The sequence below is a fragment of the Oryza brachyantha genome, chromosome 10 (genome assembly GCF_000231095.2).
Source record: "Oryza brachyantha chromosome 10, ObraRS2, whole genome shotgun sequence".
NCBI classification, from domain to species: domain Eukaryota; kingdom Viridiplantae; phylum Streptophyta; class Magnoliopsida; order Poales; family Poaceae; genus Oryza; species Oryza brachyantha.
Window position 1 is genome coordinate 13,639,701 of NC_023172.2, and position 14,995 is coordinate 13,654,695.

At 38.9% G+C, this 14,995-nt stretch overlaps 2 protein-coding genes across 2 annotated transcripts; both read right to left on the reverse strand.

Annotated features, from left to right (window-relative positions):
* Positions 1-6,294: 6,294 nt before the first annotated feature.
* On the reverse strand, positions 6,295-8,143 carry LOC102700651. The gene is made up of 2 exons (XM_006661888.3): positions 7,617-8,143; positions 6,295-6,923 (listed from the first exon to the last, which is right to left on the reverse strand). The coding sequence occupies exons 1-2, from the start codon at positions 8,067-8,069 to the stop codon at positions 6,615-6,617; spliced, it is 762 nt and encodes a 253-aa protein (XP_006661951.1). The 5' UTR covers positions 8,070-8,143; the 3' UTR covers positions 6,295-6,614.
* Positions 8,144-10,231: 2,088 nt separating this feature from the next.
* On the reverse strand, positions 10,232-13,836 carry LOC102700929 (SH3 domain-containing protein 2-like). Its single transcript, XM_006661889.3, has 10 exons — positions 13,472-13,836; positions 13,206-13,322; positions 13,045-13,114; positions 12,780-12,931; positions 11,891-11,992; positions 11,539-11,739; positions 11,379-11,441; positions 11,098-11,253; positions 10,696-10,770; positions 10,232-10,582 (listed from the first exon to the last, which is right to left on the reverse strand). Exons 1-10 carry the CDS (start codon positions 13,529-13,531, stop codon positions 10,466-10,468), a joined length of 1,113 nt encoding a protein of 370 aa, XP_006661952.1. The 5' UTR covers positions 13,532-13,836; the 3' UTR covers positions 10,232-10,465.
* Between the last annotated feature and the right edge of the window lie 1,159 nt (positions 13,837-14,995).

A 14,995-nucleotide genomic window follows, 5' to 3' on the forward strand; every position in this document is an offset into this window, starting at 1 on the left:
CAGCAGCTTTGGAAAATGCTCTGGATGCAGAAAAAGGCAAAGAAGAAGAGGTGGTCCTTAATACTACCTCAGTTGTTACATATAATAAGACGTAATAAGACTTTTTGGGATTGTCCAAATATATCCATACATCAATATATATGTTTTGTATATGTGTCTAGATTTATTTGCACACATATGAATCTAAACAAAATCAGAAAGTCTTATAACGTGGAATGGAGGAAATAGTCATTTAGCTGTGATTCCTTATTGTTTGTCTTTGGGAGAGTGTACTTTTGGCCGTGTATCTAATTATGCAGAGACTAAGGGTGTTCCTTCAACAATTGTATCTTTTTTGGTGTAATTGACTAAGATTAATAAAGAATTCATTATTAAAAATAAAAGGTGTTTCTTGTTCTTAAATAAAATGGAAAAAGATGTGGTTTTGTTGGAGAAAAGGAACTCTTAGGTAAATGACATGTCATGGTGGGTTGCTAGGAAAAGTTGAGTGGGATCAAAGATTAGAGGTTGATGTCAGCATGAAAAAAAATTTAAAAGACTTGGAGCAAGTTTTATAATAGAGATGGATGTTACCTTTAATTTTGTTCATGTAAGCAACTTATTAATTAAGAGGTGATACATACGATACATTACATTTCCATTTTCTCTAGTATACTAATTTTAACCATTAATTAGCAATGTACTATGTCTTTCTCTTTTTCTCTTTGAGATTGTATAGATGTTACCTCTTACATGGGGTGACTCATTTCATCTCTCCTCTCTTCTCTCATTCGCTTCACCATTTAATTCTTACATGATATTTTGGGTTTGTGTTAAGAGGCTCGCAATACTTCTTCAAAAAAAATATGAATAATGCATTTCTTCAAAAAAAATATACTTGTAATATTAATGAGTAATGCATCAATGGAAGTTTAATGGAGAATACAATTTGATCTGCTATTGGAAAACGAAATGCTATAATAGCTTTTAAAGTGTGCTGTAGTTTGGGACCAGCTGTAGATGATGTCCTCAAATACGAATAATGCTGGTTTAGTGTTCTTATTAAACTCTTATTGTGGAAATTAAGAGGTGGTAATAAATATGACCACTATTTCCATGATACATGTGTGGCCTTTGAATAGCAGTACTTATCATCAGTTCATCACCTGACCTCTGTGTCGTCCTATCTTCATTTAGAACTATTTATAAACGTCAGTACATCTTTGACTATCCCATTGATGACCATCTCATCTAATCTCACACGTGTCTCCTGTGCCATGATGTTACGAATTACGCCCAAACACCACAAAACTCGAACAAAAGTTTTGCTAGAACCAATGGGAACTGAAATTCGATCACTGAAAGACCAGATGTTGAAACTTTGCTGTGCATCAGTGACCTTTTTTTGGCTGCAATCAGAAGAGAAGTCAGAGATTGCAGAACTCTCACCAACCATTCTGAATGAGACATACAGATGAGATCAAGATGAGGAAGCTCACAGGGCATAGAACATCGTGTAAAACCGAGAGAATTTTGTTTGTTTTAATTTGTCATACAAGAAAAGGCTATGAAATTTTCTTCTGTGGTAGGTTCAGATAATTTGAGCTCAGAAAGAAAATTTCAGAGTCTCTAAGCAGGGAAGTCCACAGTCATGGATGAGCTTTAAGAAATTGAGCTATCTGTTCAGTAACATACAAAATTACATGCTGAATGCTTCAAGTTTTCCAACACAAAGGAAAATGCCTCCACATGTACTCCCATCAAAGATCAGGGAAGAAGCCCATGCTTGGTGCCGGGAGGCGGCCGGAGGCAACGAGTCTAAGCTAATACTCCTTTTATTTTTTTTTTATTCGGCGTCGTTAACTATTAGATTTATATTTAACTATTGATCGTATTCAAAATATTTTGCAAATACACAAGATGGTAAGTCATTCTTTAAGTTTCTTTAATAATAAATCAAATTATAATAAAATAATTAATAATTTTTTAATAAGACGAATGGTTAAACGTGGACTCAAAATTCAACGGTGTCAAATAAAATATTGAAGTATTATAAGCTAACCTATGTGGGTAAGTAAACTTTTTTTCTCCTCTTTTTAACCTTCGTTTTCTAAATCTTTTGGGCTCCTTTTCCTATAATATTTTTAAACAAAATATTACCTTTGTATTCTAATAGATAACAACATTAACATCTTGTCACATGTTTAACCATTTTTTGTTAGATTTTTACCAAACTTATTTTAATTATAACTTTAAACTTTATATATATGCGTAAATTTTTAAATAAGATAAATGATTAAATAAGAAAAAAATCAACGATGTTATATATCAAATTACAAAAGAAATATGTACGCAGACGCTCGTGAGCACTTGTGTCCAGTCCGGGACATAAACTTTTTTTTTTTATAGAAGTCCGGGACTTAAACCTGGGTGAATAGGTTTTATCACAAGAAGCTTAACCAATAACCAGTTAAGCTACGGTTAGACATTTTTTTTTCTCTGCACTGTTAATTCTATATAAAAGGCAATCCGCGTGCCTATTTGTTTCAAAGAGAAACTCGCCAGAAGTATGTAATAGCGCAGATGAGTTGTGCATTAGTTGGGTTGTTGGATTCGGGCCGTCTTATTTATATCTTCTTTCCAAACTATATTATCTTAATTTTCACCCACACGTGCGTTTATCGAACTAATAAAACATATCTTTTGAAAAAAATGTCATATAGAAAAGTTGCTTTAGGAAATCATTTCAACCCAACTAATGTCATATAGAAAAATGTCATATCGAACTAATAGGCCGCGTTCGACTTATGCGGAAAACGTAAAACGTAGTAATAGATTAGTATATGATTAATTAATTATTAATTATTAAAAAAATATAAAATAGATTAATATAATTTTTTAAAACAACTTTCCTATAGAAACTTTTTGTAAAAAATACACCATTTAGCAATTCAAAAAATATACGCGTGAAAAACGAGGGAACTTAGTTAACTGACTAGCAAGAACAACTTCATGTGTATGGTTCGAAGAGGACCATAACATACTCCCTCTATCTAAAATAGCAATTTTTAGGTCTTGGCATGGCTAGGCTTGTTTGTCTAGCATGGTAAACAAAAAAAAAGACTTGTTTGTCTCATCATGGTGGGTGAGGTGTGGGCGCTGATTAATAGGAGTGACATCGAAGCCAAGGGGAATGGGCAGTTTAGTGGTAAATTCATATTTAGGATAAATTTAAAGACTACAAGTTTATATTTTAGGACGAGAGAGATTAGGCTATATCTAGCATTTTTTTACTGCGCTAGAAAATTGCAACTGCTGCAGCAATACCCAACAATATATTATATATGCACTGTAGCACTGGCTGCAGGCTGCATCTTCATTAATCACTTCCGATCAAAACATTTCTTATCTCGTATTCATCATGCTGGTGCCTAAATTTTATAAAATATCCCCTTCCTGCGCTTTTTTCTGGGATGTTCTTGTGATCGTTGTTTTGATTTTGCCAAACTTGTACTGTTCCTACCACTTTTTTCTGTCCTTTTCATCTTGCTGGTGCTAGCTATAGGATGTTCTTTTTGACATTGCAAATCTTGTATGCGCTACTTATAGGATGTTTCTTTTTGATATTGCAAATTTTGTACTGTTCCACTTTCTTATCCTAGTGCCGCTATACGTACGATCCAATTATACTACGTATGACTGAAACGTTGCAACCACTAATTAGACAAAGGGTGTTAAGTAAGTGGGATGTAGCCATTGATCAATTAGATCGTGCTAAGTCGGATAGTGAGTCGTACGTATAACAATTTCCTTCTTATATCTTTTTCATCTTGCTGGCGCCTATATTTATATAAATATCTTGCCTGTGTTGCTTTGGTTCGATGGTTCTTTTGAATTTGTAAATCTTGTGGGAGCACTATTCCTAGCACCTTATCTCTTGTTCATATTGCTGGTGCTAGGATAAAGGCAGTGTTCTTGTTCCGGCTTTTTTTTCTTGATTTTTTATTTTATTTCATTATTTCGCGTTCACTTTTCGAGTGCTAAACTTTTTTTAGAAAGTTTTTATAAAATTTTTTTTATCATATTATTTTTTTAAATTGAATTTTAACTTTATAATAATAATTTGATCATTTATTTAAATAAACAGTTATCGAAAAATGAAATGTCATAAAGTTTTTATACAAAAATTTATCATATTATTTTTTAAAATTGAATTTAAACTTTATAATAATAATTTGATCATGTATATAATTAAACAGTTATCATAAAATGAATAACAGATGAGCCAATTTGGTCCAACAGCGATGGATCCTCGAGTCGAGTTGCAGTATCACACTATCACGTTAGGTGGCTAGAAGACCGTGGGAGTCTTGGGTCCAGCCGTACGTCCAGAGAGGCGGCGGCGGCGCCGCCGGCGGCGACCGGCCGGGGTCGTCGTCGTCGAGGCCGTGGGATCGGAGCTCTGGCCGGCCATGGCGATCGATGGCTGCGCGGTGGCCGCGGAGTGATGTCCTCTCGAGTGGCCGGCCCAGAAACATCCTGGATGTGCTTCGATGCAGGCCCATTTGCATATATTGACCAAAAAATTGTACGAAAACCTCGGCGATCAGGACCGAACCAAAAATTTGTTAAGCCTATAGATTAATAATAAAATATAAAATCTTTGGATAAATTTTAACTAAAAAATAGTAATTTCCTAATGCATTATTTTGCCAGGCGTGGGGCTCCAGTCCAAGCTACCTAACGCCTGGTACCGCCACTGTCGACGATGCACAAGCATGAGAAGAGATTAGACATTCTCATTTTTGGATACGTAGGACATGCTTGATTCGACTTAGAAATATTTTAGATAAGCATTATTGGAAGCTTAATGGAGAAGACAATTAATTTGATCTGCTGTTGGAGCAATCCGAAAGTGTGCTTAATAAGGCTTTAGGCCTTTAGTTTGGGACCTAGTTGTATATGATGTCCTAAATCCTAATGGTGATCATTCAGTACTTATGTTTGACTCTATCTTAGAAAATAAGATGTGATAATAACTTGATCACGATGTTCATGATAGGTATATGGATTGAATAGCAGTACTTATCATCAGCTCGTCACCTGCTCTTTGCGTGATCTAGCTGCATTTAAACCATTCATAAACGTCGGTGCATTTTTCTCCAAACACTACAAATTCGACAAAAAAATATCAGCAGCCAATGTGAACTACAACAATCCAAACCATTGAATTTAAAAGACGAAATGTTGAAACTCTATCATGCATCGGTGACCTTTTGGCTCTAATCAAAAGAGAAGTCAAAGATTGCAAACTCACCAACCACTATGAACAGGACAAACCGTAGCTGTCGCTGAGATCAAGATGATGAAGCCCGAAAGGCACATCATTTTGTTGATCTACAAGACAACAAAAGCTCTTAAATATTCTTATGTGGTAGGCTGAGTCAATTATAACGCAGAAAAAAATTGTAGTGCCTCTAAGCAGTTAAGTCCACAATCATCAATGAGTTTTAAGAAATTGAGCTGTTTCGTACACTAGTAATATAACCGTATATTGCAACAAATCCATACAACTGGTGATGAACTCCACATGTCTAAAGCAAAAAGAAATAATCTATAGAAACAAATGATGGACTACACATGCTCAATTAGAAAAAGAAACGGTTTTTTAAAGAAACCATTTTTCTGGTTTTCTAAAGCAGTGGTTTTTGCCTGACGTGAGTTGGGAAGAAGGAAGAAGGATGGTTGACTCCACTTTTAAGTAGTACTTCCTCTATCCCAAAACAAACCAATCTTTCGATTTTCGTGTTCAGCGTTTGATCATCCGTCTTATTTGAATTTTTTTTTTTGAGAAATTAAAAAAATTAGTCACACGTAAAGTATTATTCATGATTTATCATCTAATAAAATAAAAATGTTAATCGTAAATTTTTTTAAATAAGACGAAGAGACAAACATTATAGATAAAAAGTGAAAGATTAGTTTGTTTTGGTACGGAGGAGTAAACAGCAGTAGAGATATGCTGAATACTTAAAGTTGCAGTGTGAAATTGAGACTGCTAACATGGGTTGCTGCTAATCTCACCAAGTGATGCATAATCTCGAGACTGCTAACATGGTTGGTGACTGGCTTGGTAAAGCTCGTAGTCAAATGGTCAGGACTCACGCGAAGAGTCTAGATGATATGCACTGCACCACTGCAATCCAAGCTTCAAACAAAATGATAACAGTAGAAGGCCACGGCCTGACATTTGCAGCCCAACAACATGTTCCCTAAATTGCCAAAAGAGTGAGAGCCCGAGAGGAATGCATGTTCCTTGTTGGGGTTTGAAGGACCACCTGTATGAACTAGGTTGGATGTGTTTACATCAGTCAGGTTGGATATGTTTTACCAAACCTACTGGAATAGGGCAGATCAGTTGTGCATCAGTCAGGTTATCTCAGGTATTCAGGTTCCAAGTGGACCTTAAAATGAGCATTACTCTAAAAGTACAGTATATGGTCGGACCATGGTCTGATAAAACAAAGTAAGCACTAATATGATATCTATAATCAAATTAGATGGTCTAAAGTTTACATGCTTCCTTCTGTAACTCGAGGCAACAGAAGAAAAAAAGATATGATTTAACGAGGCATCTATCCTTGCCCATACGACGATCCCTTGGTTGCTAATGGTCTTCTCTTCTGTTGTGGCCTAAAGGTTCCTCCAGATTTTACAAATCCCTTACTTGTGCTGCTTCTAGGATATTCTTCTGATGATTCTTTTGATCTTACAAATCTTGTACTATTCCTGACACTTTCTTCTCTCTTTTTCATCTTGCTGGTGCTAGGACGATATAGAATAACAGATCGACCGATTTGGTCAACAGCAATGGATCCAGTTGACTCCTCAAGTTGTAGTATCACGTCAGGTAGCTCTCCAGGGCAGTTCCCATGAATTTTTAGCTGTCATAACATGCCAAACGTTGGAGAACAAGTTGACAGCCCAGAAAAGAAAGCCCAAAAAAAGGGTTCACTTAGCTACTCAAGTCCAACAAGAAATGGAACAAGAAAAAATTCGTGTGCAACGACACAGGCACTTAGCTAGTTAGCTACTCAATTCCAACAATCGTCTGTCACACCATGGACTAGGTCAGAATAAAGATATGAACTTTATTTTAATATAAATCAATTTCTATTTATGAAAACTCGAACATTTTGATCTATGCATTATATACATTCACAGTGGTTAGATTGCTTGCTATGCACTATCACACAAACTATGCTGCTTCTTGAAAGGGAACCGGCCAATAGTAAGGAAAACTCAAGATCAATCCAGTCATGGTTACATTGAACTTTCCGTGTCTACCTAAATCAAAAGCAGTTTAACAGCAGCATATCTATCCTAGATTTAGATTCATACCATAAAAACATTAGTTAACTTAAACTATTGAATAAATCCTACAGTGATGATGAGTGATCCTAATTCCCACTTAAACACCATGTCACAATATCTGGAAAAGCAACATCAGATCATTTTATCAGTACTCTCGGCAGCATAAACCATCCCATTCCCATTGGTATATCATACAGTGAAACATGCATTGTATCATGAATTGGATGATGAGATGGGAGGAGGAGGAGGAAAACGGGGGTCACCTTGAGGAGCTCGTTGGACTCGAGGTTGTCGTTGAAGGCGGAGACGACGGAGGGCGTGACGCCGCCCTTGCCGACCTGCTGCGACTTGAGCCTCTTGCCGAGTCCGTGCGCGTACGACGCCAGCTCCTTCCGCTCCTTCACGCTCAGCTTCGGCCGCGGCAGCCGCGGGAGCACGAAGGAGGGGCGCGCCTCCACCTCCGCCGTCCCCTCCTGCTGCACCTCCTCCTCCTGTTCTTCAACCCCCTCTCCATCCGACGCAGCCACCGCCTCGGCCACGGCCACGACGGTGGGGCCGAGGCTGGGAGCCAGGAGGGAGGAGAGGAGGCGGCCGGAGGTGTAGATGCGGAGCCGAGGGGGTGGGGTGGGATGGGTAGGGAGGGAGTGGAGGTGGGAGGAGAGGCGGGCGAGAGGGAGGCGGAGGAGGGTTGCCGCCGCCGCCGCCGCGGCCGCCATGGTGTTCGACGGAATGCCGAGGAGACGGCGAAGCCGAGGAGAGAGGAGGGGGATAAGCAGGGGACAGCGGCAAACCGCAACGTCCACAAAGGATAAGAACTTGTATGAGTGAGAGACGTCGGCCCCACCTGACGGCGTCTGATATGGTCCAGACTTTGGTCCCACCTGTCAGTGTCACCATAATTAGGGGTGAACAGAAAGCCTGTGGCTCATTAGCTAGCTCGATTCATGACAAACTTGGCTCGGCTCGACTCGACTCGTTTAAATTTCATAACGAGCCGTGCTGGCTTTAAAGCTCGTTAGAGATAACGAGCTAGCTCGCGAGCCTTAACGAGCTGACACTTTTAGAATGAAGGTCTAAGCCCAACAGGCAATACAATTACACAACTCGTACGGCCCAAGCCCAACTCGGTTGAGGAGAGAAAAACCCTAGCAATCTAGTGATCGATCCTCTCTCACTTGATCTCTCTGACTCTCTCACTTCTCTTCCACGCCACCGCCAGGCCGCCACCGCCAGGGTCTCCTACGGCCTGGACGAGGCCTTAGCTCCGACGAAGCCGGGTAATCTGCGGCAGGAGGGGAAGACGACACGGCGACGTTCGGGCACAAGCTCTAGTCGCTCATCGCGGCGACGGGAGGGAAAGACGACACGACGACGTTTAGGTTGTCCTGTCACACGGCCTTCTCCATGGCGTCGCCTCCAAGGACCTCCACATCGACCCCAACTCCTTCCCTCTCTGTCTGCATCTTCCTCCCCACCCCGCCGCCGCATCAGCATAGCCTAGGTCTCCGCCCATGCCGCGCCAGCGAGCCACCGCCCTCCACTACCATCGCCAGGTCTCCTCTCTTCTGCCAGCTAGATTGGTTGGCTCGCGAGCCTAACGAGCTAGCTCGAGCTTTCAAACGGGCCAAGCTGAGCTGGGTTTCTAGCTCGTTACGATAACGAGCCCTAACGAGCTTGACCGAGCCGAGCCGAGCTGGCTCGCTATCCACCCCTAACCATAATATGGACCGTCTCTAGATACATACGTCTTGTCCCAAAAAATAACCATTTGTAAAGCTGGGTACACATATTAAGAAAATTGGTGAAAATAATTGAATAAAGTTTGTCAATGAATAAGAAAAAAATGTACGTGAAAAATAAATTGTGAATGATTATGGTCGTTGAGATGAGAAGGTGGTTATAGAAATAGTTTTATTTTCAAACAAAGGATAGAAATAACTTTATTTGAGAATCAAGTAAGTAAGATTGAATGGAGGAGTGCTTGTAATTAGTTAAAATAGGAAAGTGATATCTCTATTTTATATTTATTCTCTATTTTAAATTTTATATTATAAGTTCCTTTAAATATGTCCCAAGTTAAACATCTTTTAAGTTGATCAATTTTTATATAAAATATGTTAACATCTACAACACTAAATCAGTTTTAAAATTTTTACAATATATCTATTTTATGTTAAAAATATTATTATTATTATTTATTAATATTATTACTTGGTCAACCTAAAAAAAATTGACTTGATAAAGCCAATGTTTAGAAATGACGAAAAAATGGTATTTTAAGACAATTTTAAATTTTATAAGTGGCTACAACCTTTCTCTTAACATGGTTTTGGTTTTCGAGATGTTACTCTGACTAATAATATTTAAAGATTTTGTAAATTTATCATCGGTTTTTCTATATTACAATAATGCCAATAGAATAACCGTTTTAGTTATATTTTTGTAATTTTTCTAGTGATATTTTTGCAATAATGATTCAAACTAATGGCAAATTGCAATTACCTAATAATATTTATAAAAAACATATTACGTTTAAATAAAAAGAGTTGTGTTCTGTGATAGTCTAATGTAGTAACATTATCTTACATTATGGATTTTTTGAATTTTTTGCTATTAATAGTCAAATTTTAAAATGTTTAACTAGTATTTGGAAGCTATTTTAAGATGGATTGAGTACAATTTAGAAATGCTAGTAGAAAAGGAACACAAGACGGCTAGAGCAGATTGGCATATTGCCAATTTTCAAGAAACATTCTGTATTGATTTGTCAACAGAGATGAGCTGAAAGAATGCTTCAGTTCTGGTGATTCTTCAAGGCAAAGTCTCTACAACTTCAAAACATCAGGTGTGTATATTTTGAGGGAGAATGTATATGAACAACAGTGTTCTCTCGCTGTATAATTTCAACACTGCAGATAGCTAGCCAATTAGCCATGCAAGAAGATGTCATACAAAGGGCTGGTTTTGACCCAAAAAAACGGGTGGTGATAATGATAATAATAGAACAAAAGAATATTTGTGAATTCTTCTCAGATCATGGTTTTTGAAGATCATGAACGATCATAATACAGTGTACAACACCAGGATTATGTATGTATGGTTCAGTGAACGCCTAGAAGACCTGGGCGACTTTACTTGCCAGTACACGGTCCCTTTTCTCGATGTAGTCGTAAGGGAACCACCCAGCTTTCCCTCTGCATTCACCTTCTGCCCATCCATTGTTTGACACCTGGTTGAACAAGTTATAAACAGGAAGTTTAGCGTGGCCAATTTTGTCCATAAAAATCCAGCAAACAATATGTTTGAAGGTCAGAAGTATGTCCTATGCAAGAAAAACAGTACCTTCCGGACCACTATGTAGTCACCAGCTGCCAGGTTGAGCTCAGTTTCACTTTCAGCTCGATACGACTGAATGGCCTGTCAAGAAGATGACCATGCATAGCAATCAGCAAATAAAATCTTAACAGATAAAACTTAGTTGCACTGTAGTAATAAGCTAGTAAAAACTTGTGCATTATGGTGAAGTCATCAGTTGACTTTTTAAAAAGTGAAACGGCATATTTGTAAACGAAACATAATTTGTGAATAAACCTTTTATATACGTGTTCTTAGCGATCTAAAAGCAAAAGCTGAAAAATAAACTATAAAAAAAACCCAATGAAACTCCATATTTAAGGTTGAAAATTCAAACTTTGGCTTAGAAATAGAAGCATAAGTGAAAAGATGGAGACCATGATTGGTTACCTCAGCCAGGAAGAACTCCACAGTCTCCACCAATTCTGCAACTGTTGGATTCCTCATGAAAATACCGTTAACTTCTTCATATGCAGGTGGCGGTGGCATAGAACCCTCAACAGCTGGAGGAGGTGCTCCTTCAATTCTTTGGCGCTCAGACACCATCTGTAGAAGGAAACAAATAAGAAACTGAATCAGGATGACCAAATCGAAGCTGTTCTTTTTCAATAGTTAACAAGTTCCTTTTTCTGTATAAGCTTGATAAGGATGCAATACAAAATCATCGGTACCTCTCTTTCAAGCTGATCAAGAATCTGCAGGACCCTCTGGTGATAACTTCTCTCGGATTCGACCTTTAGTAAATCAGTAAATGTCATGTCAAGCAATACTAATTGTCAAGGCAAACAAGGAAATGATCAATTTACGGAACTAAACAAGCATAGAATATACCATTGCAATTAGTCGTTGCAAGGTCAGCCTTTGTTGTTGGGCTTCAACGGCAGTCATTGCTGCGACGGCTTCCTTGCCTAGAACTCCCATGTTTGACTTTAACTCTTGCAACTTTGACTCAGCAGCCTCCAATCTTGAAATCATATCACCATTCCCAGATGTCTCTCGTAATTTCATTTGGCGCTTTGAGACTTCAATAGCCTGCAGAACTCATGGTACCTAGCTAAGTTTCTATATGATCAGTGATAAAAGTTGTGACATGGCATCCATGTGAAACTCAAATGTTGCCACCACACAGTAGGCAGACAACAGATAAAAAGTTTAAAGATAGTATGTTTCATGGTGAAATAACCTGTGCTTCAGCTTCTTGACGCATCCTGTCGTATCTTTGAGCAAGATGGCGAGCATCTTCCAAAGGAGCTCCCATCACCATAGCCCTCAGCGGTTCTGCCACCTAATAATATTAACCATAGGTTTAAAATAGCCTTATGCAGATCGCATAGCACAAATGCCCAAGATTGAAATTTGCAAGGGTATTATGCCATTCATGGCAGAATAAGGTAATTACTAGCATGTGCAAGGTAATGGATATTTTAGAGATGACACATTTTTGACAGTTGCTAGGTTTATAAAAATATAAAAACTGTAAAGACACAACATCACGAACAGAAGTCATAAACCAAAAGGTAAATTGTCCTCTTCTAACAACCAGCAACAGTTGTAATCTTAGACACTAATACTATAACTATAAGTCATTTCATCCACCCATGAACCGTACGTAGCACATGCAACGTGTTTCCCATTTTCTATCTTCTATTTATGGTGCATGTTTCACAAGGCTCTGATCCTGGCGGTTCATTCCACTTAAATAACTCAATAGCACCTCAGTTACATTAATGAGCATGTATTACTACAAATTACCAAAACATATATTGCTGTCCTACGTGCACATTACGTAGAGTCATAGACGGGGAAAAACATAAGCAGCACGATTGTATTCTGACATATGCTAACTGGCATACCAATGAAGGCAACAATGCTCACATCAAATCCTTGAACCATTCCCCAGCTCTACTAATTAACCGCAGAAATATTCCAAGCATAACAGATAACACATCAGACCAGCTTTACTTAATTAAAATGCAGAAGAATTTCAAGCATAACAATTAACACATAAGTCACTGATCTTACATTGATGTATACCATATGAACATTATGAAGATGAAACCATCAAACAGTACCTGAGTGCCCATTGCCTTCAGCAGGTTCCCTCGCTCCTTCTCCATCAGCGACCGTGCTTTGGCAAAACACAATGCCGCCTTCGACAGCGTGCTTCCACTGGTACAGGTGTTCTCCGATCCATACTTCTTGCCGTCCTCGCACAACTTATTACCTGCAGACCATAAAGTACATTATACCAACCCCGCATTCAAAAGTTATGAACAGGGTGAAGTCTTCACGAATCACAAACAATCAGAGAAACAAGAATCCAGCTCTTTTCCTTACCGATCTCGACCTGCTTGGACCCTGTGACAATGTATCCCTCCACCCCGCGAACTATATCCCTTTGGAAGTGCTGCAATGGCAGTACAGCATGAAGCACATTTGTAAGCAATGGAATGGGAGGTGAAAACGCAGCAAACTTCCAAGCGAACCTAGCTTGTTACCTTGGCGGCGCGCGTGGAGATGTAGAGCTTCTCGAGCTTGGAGTGCTGCTGCGCCTCGGCCTCGTCGGCGAACGCGCCGTCCGCGCCGTACCCGCCCCCGAACTGCTTCATCACGGCCTGCGGCACGGGGCACGAACTCCCGAGGCGTCAGCCATCAAAGGACGGGGGGGAGGGGGAGCACGAGATCTCGGCGAGGGGATCCTCTTCGTGTAGAGCTGGATCGGGGGTAGAGCACCTCCGGAGGAAAGGGGGCGGGGGACCCTCACCTGCTGCTGCCGGGCGACCTGCTCCCGGAGCTTGGAGGCCTGCTTCCGGATGGCATCCATCGGCGACCGACGCCCGAGGGGGAGTACCGCCTGCCTGAGCTGCCGGGAGATGCCGACGACGACGACGACGGGATCGGCGGAGACGGGGAAGGGAGCGGGATCCGACGACGAGATCTGAATCGGAGACGAGGTGGTGGTGGTGGTGGCGGAATGGCGGTGGGGGGGCGATGGGTAAACTCCGGCGTCCTGATCCTTCCTATTTTGCCCCCTTTTTTCTTTTCTTTTCTTTTTTCTTCTTTTCTTTTTTGCTCTGTTTGATTATTTTGTGTTTCTCTTCTGCCATTGGGTCGTGGCAACCATCGATTCGGATGGTGGGATTGATTGAGTAGGAGCCCGTTTGTTGGGGTGAATGGATTGTTCTTCTTCTCGGTTGTTTCCATATTTTTTTCGGATTTTACACCATGTTTTTTAAAAAAAAACTATATAAAAATTTATCATCTTATATTTTAAACTAAATAATTTAACTGTATAATAATTAATTTTATTATTCACTATTAAATAGTTATCATAGAAAATCAGTAATATCTTATTTTTTTTCTTCTTTCGTCGTAAAACAACGTGCGTGTGTGACATTTATGTGTCTGACATGTCTGTCCCGTGTTTGTACTAGTATATGTTTAGTTCGGTGTTCGAACTTAGAGCGGAATAGCTTTGTGATCTTGGTAGATGGTATAGTGATACGCCGTGCATTTGAAGATGAGCTCTTGCTTTACATCATTTATTGTAGTTCACATATGAGCATCAAATCTTTTGATTTGGTTCATACGAATTTGGCATAAGAATTAATTCAATTTTCAATTTTGGAAGTTTCAAATTATTTTGGTGATAGACAGTATACCACTTAGTAGCGATATGCTAGTGATAACTTTATCAATTTTAATATTTACATGACTTAGTCTTCAAATATATTGAGACGTAGGGGGTACGCGTGGGATTCGTGGAGGATGAGTATACACGCGTTAATGCGTTATGAACACATGTGTTTGTATTGTATTTTGAAAAAAAAAAGAAATGGACACAACTAATCCGTGGAAATCTTGTGGATAATTTCCCCCATTTTAGTTAGTACTCTTTTGTTGTTTCAAGATAAAACATTGTCTTATTTTTATTTTTATGATAGATATTTAATAGCATAAAAGATATTTTTTTAAAAAAACACGTGGTTTAGCCATTCGGGAATGCATGCAAAAAAATTCAAGGAGAATTAAGAAAAAAAACAAAGAAGGCCTTAGGTTGCATTCATCTTTATAGATTATTCTCAATATTTTGCTCAACTTTATGCGTACACTTTCGAAATGTTAGATGGTGTATTTTTTTATAAAAAGATTCTATATAGAAGTTAATCATATCACCTTTCTAAAGTAATTTTTTTAACTTTTTAGTAGTTAATTTCATGGTTTATAATAAATAGCTATCAGAAAATGAGATAAACTTTCATTTTTCAAAGAAAAAAAACAAAGCCTT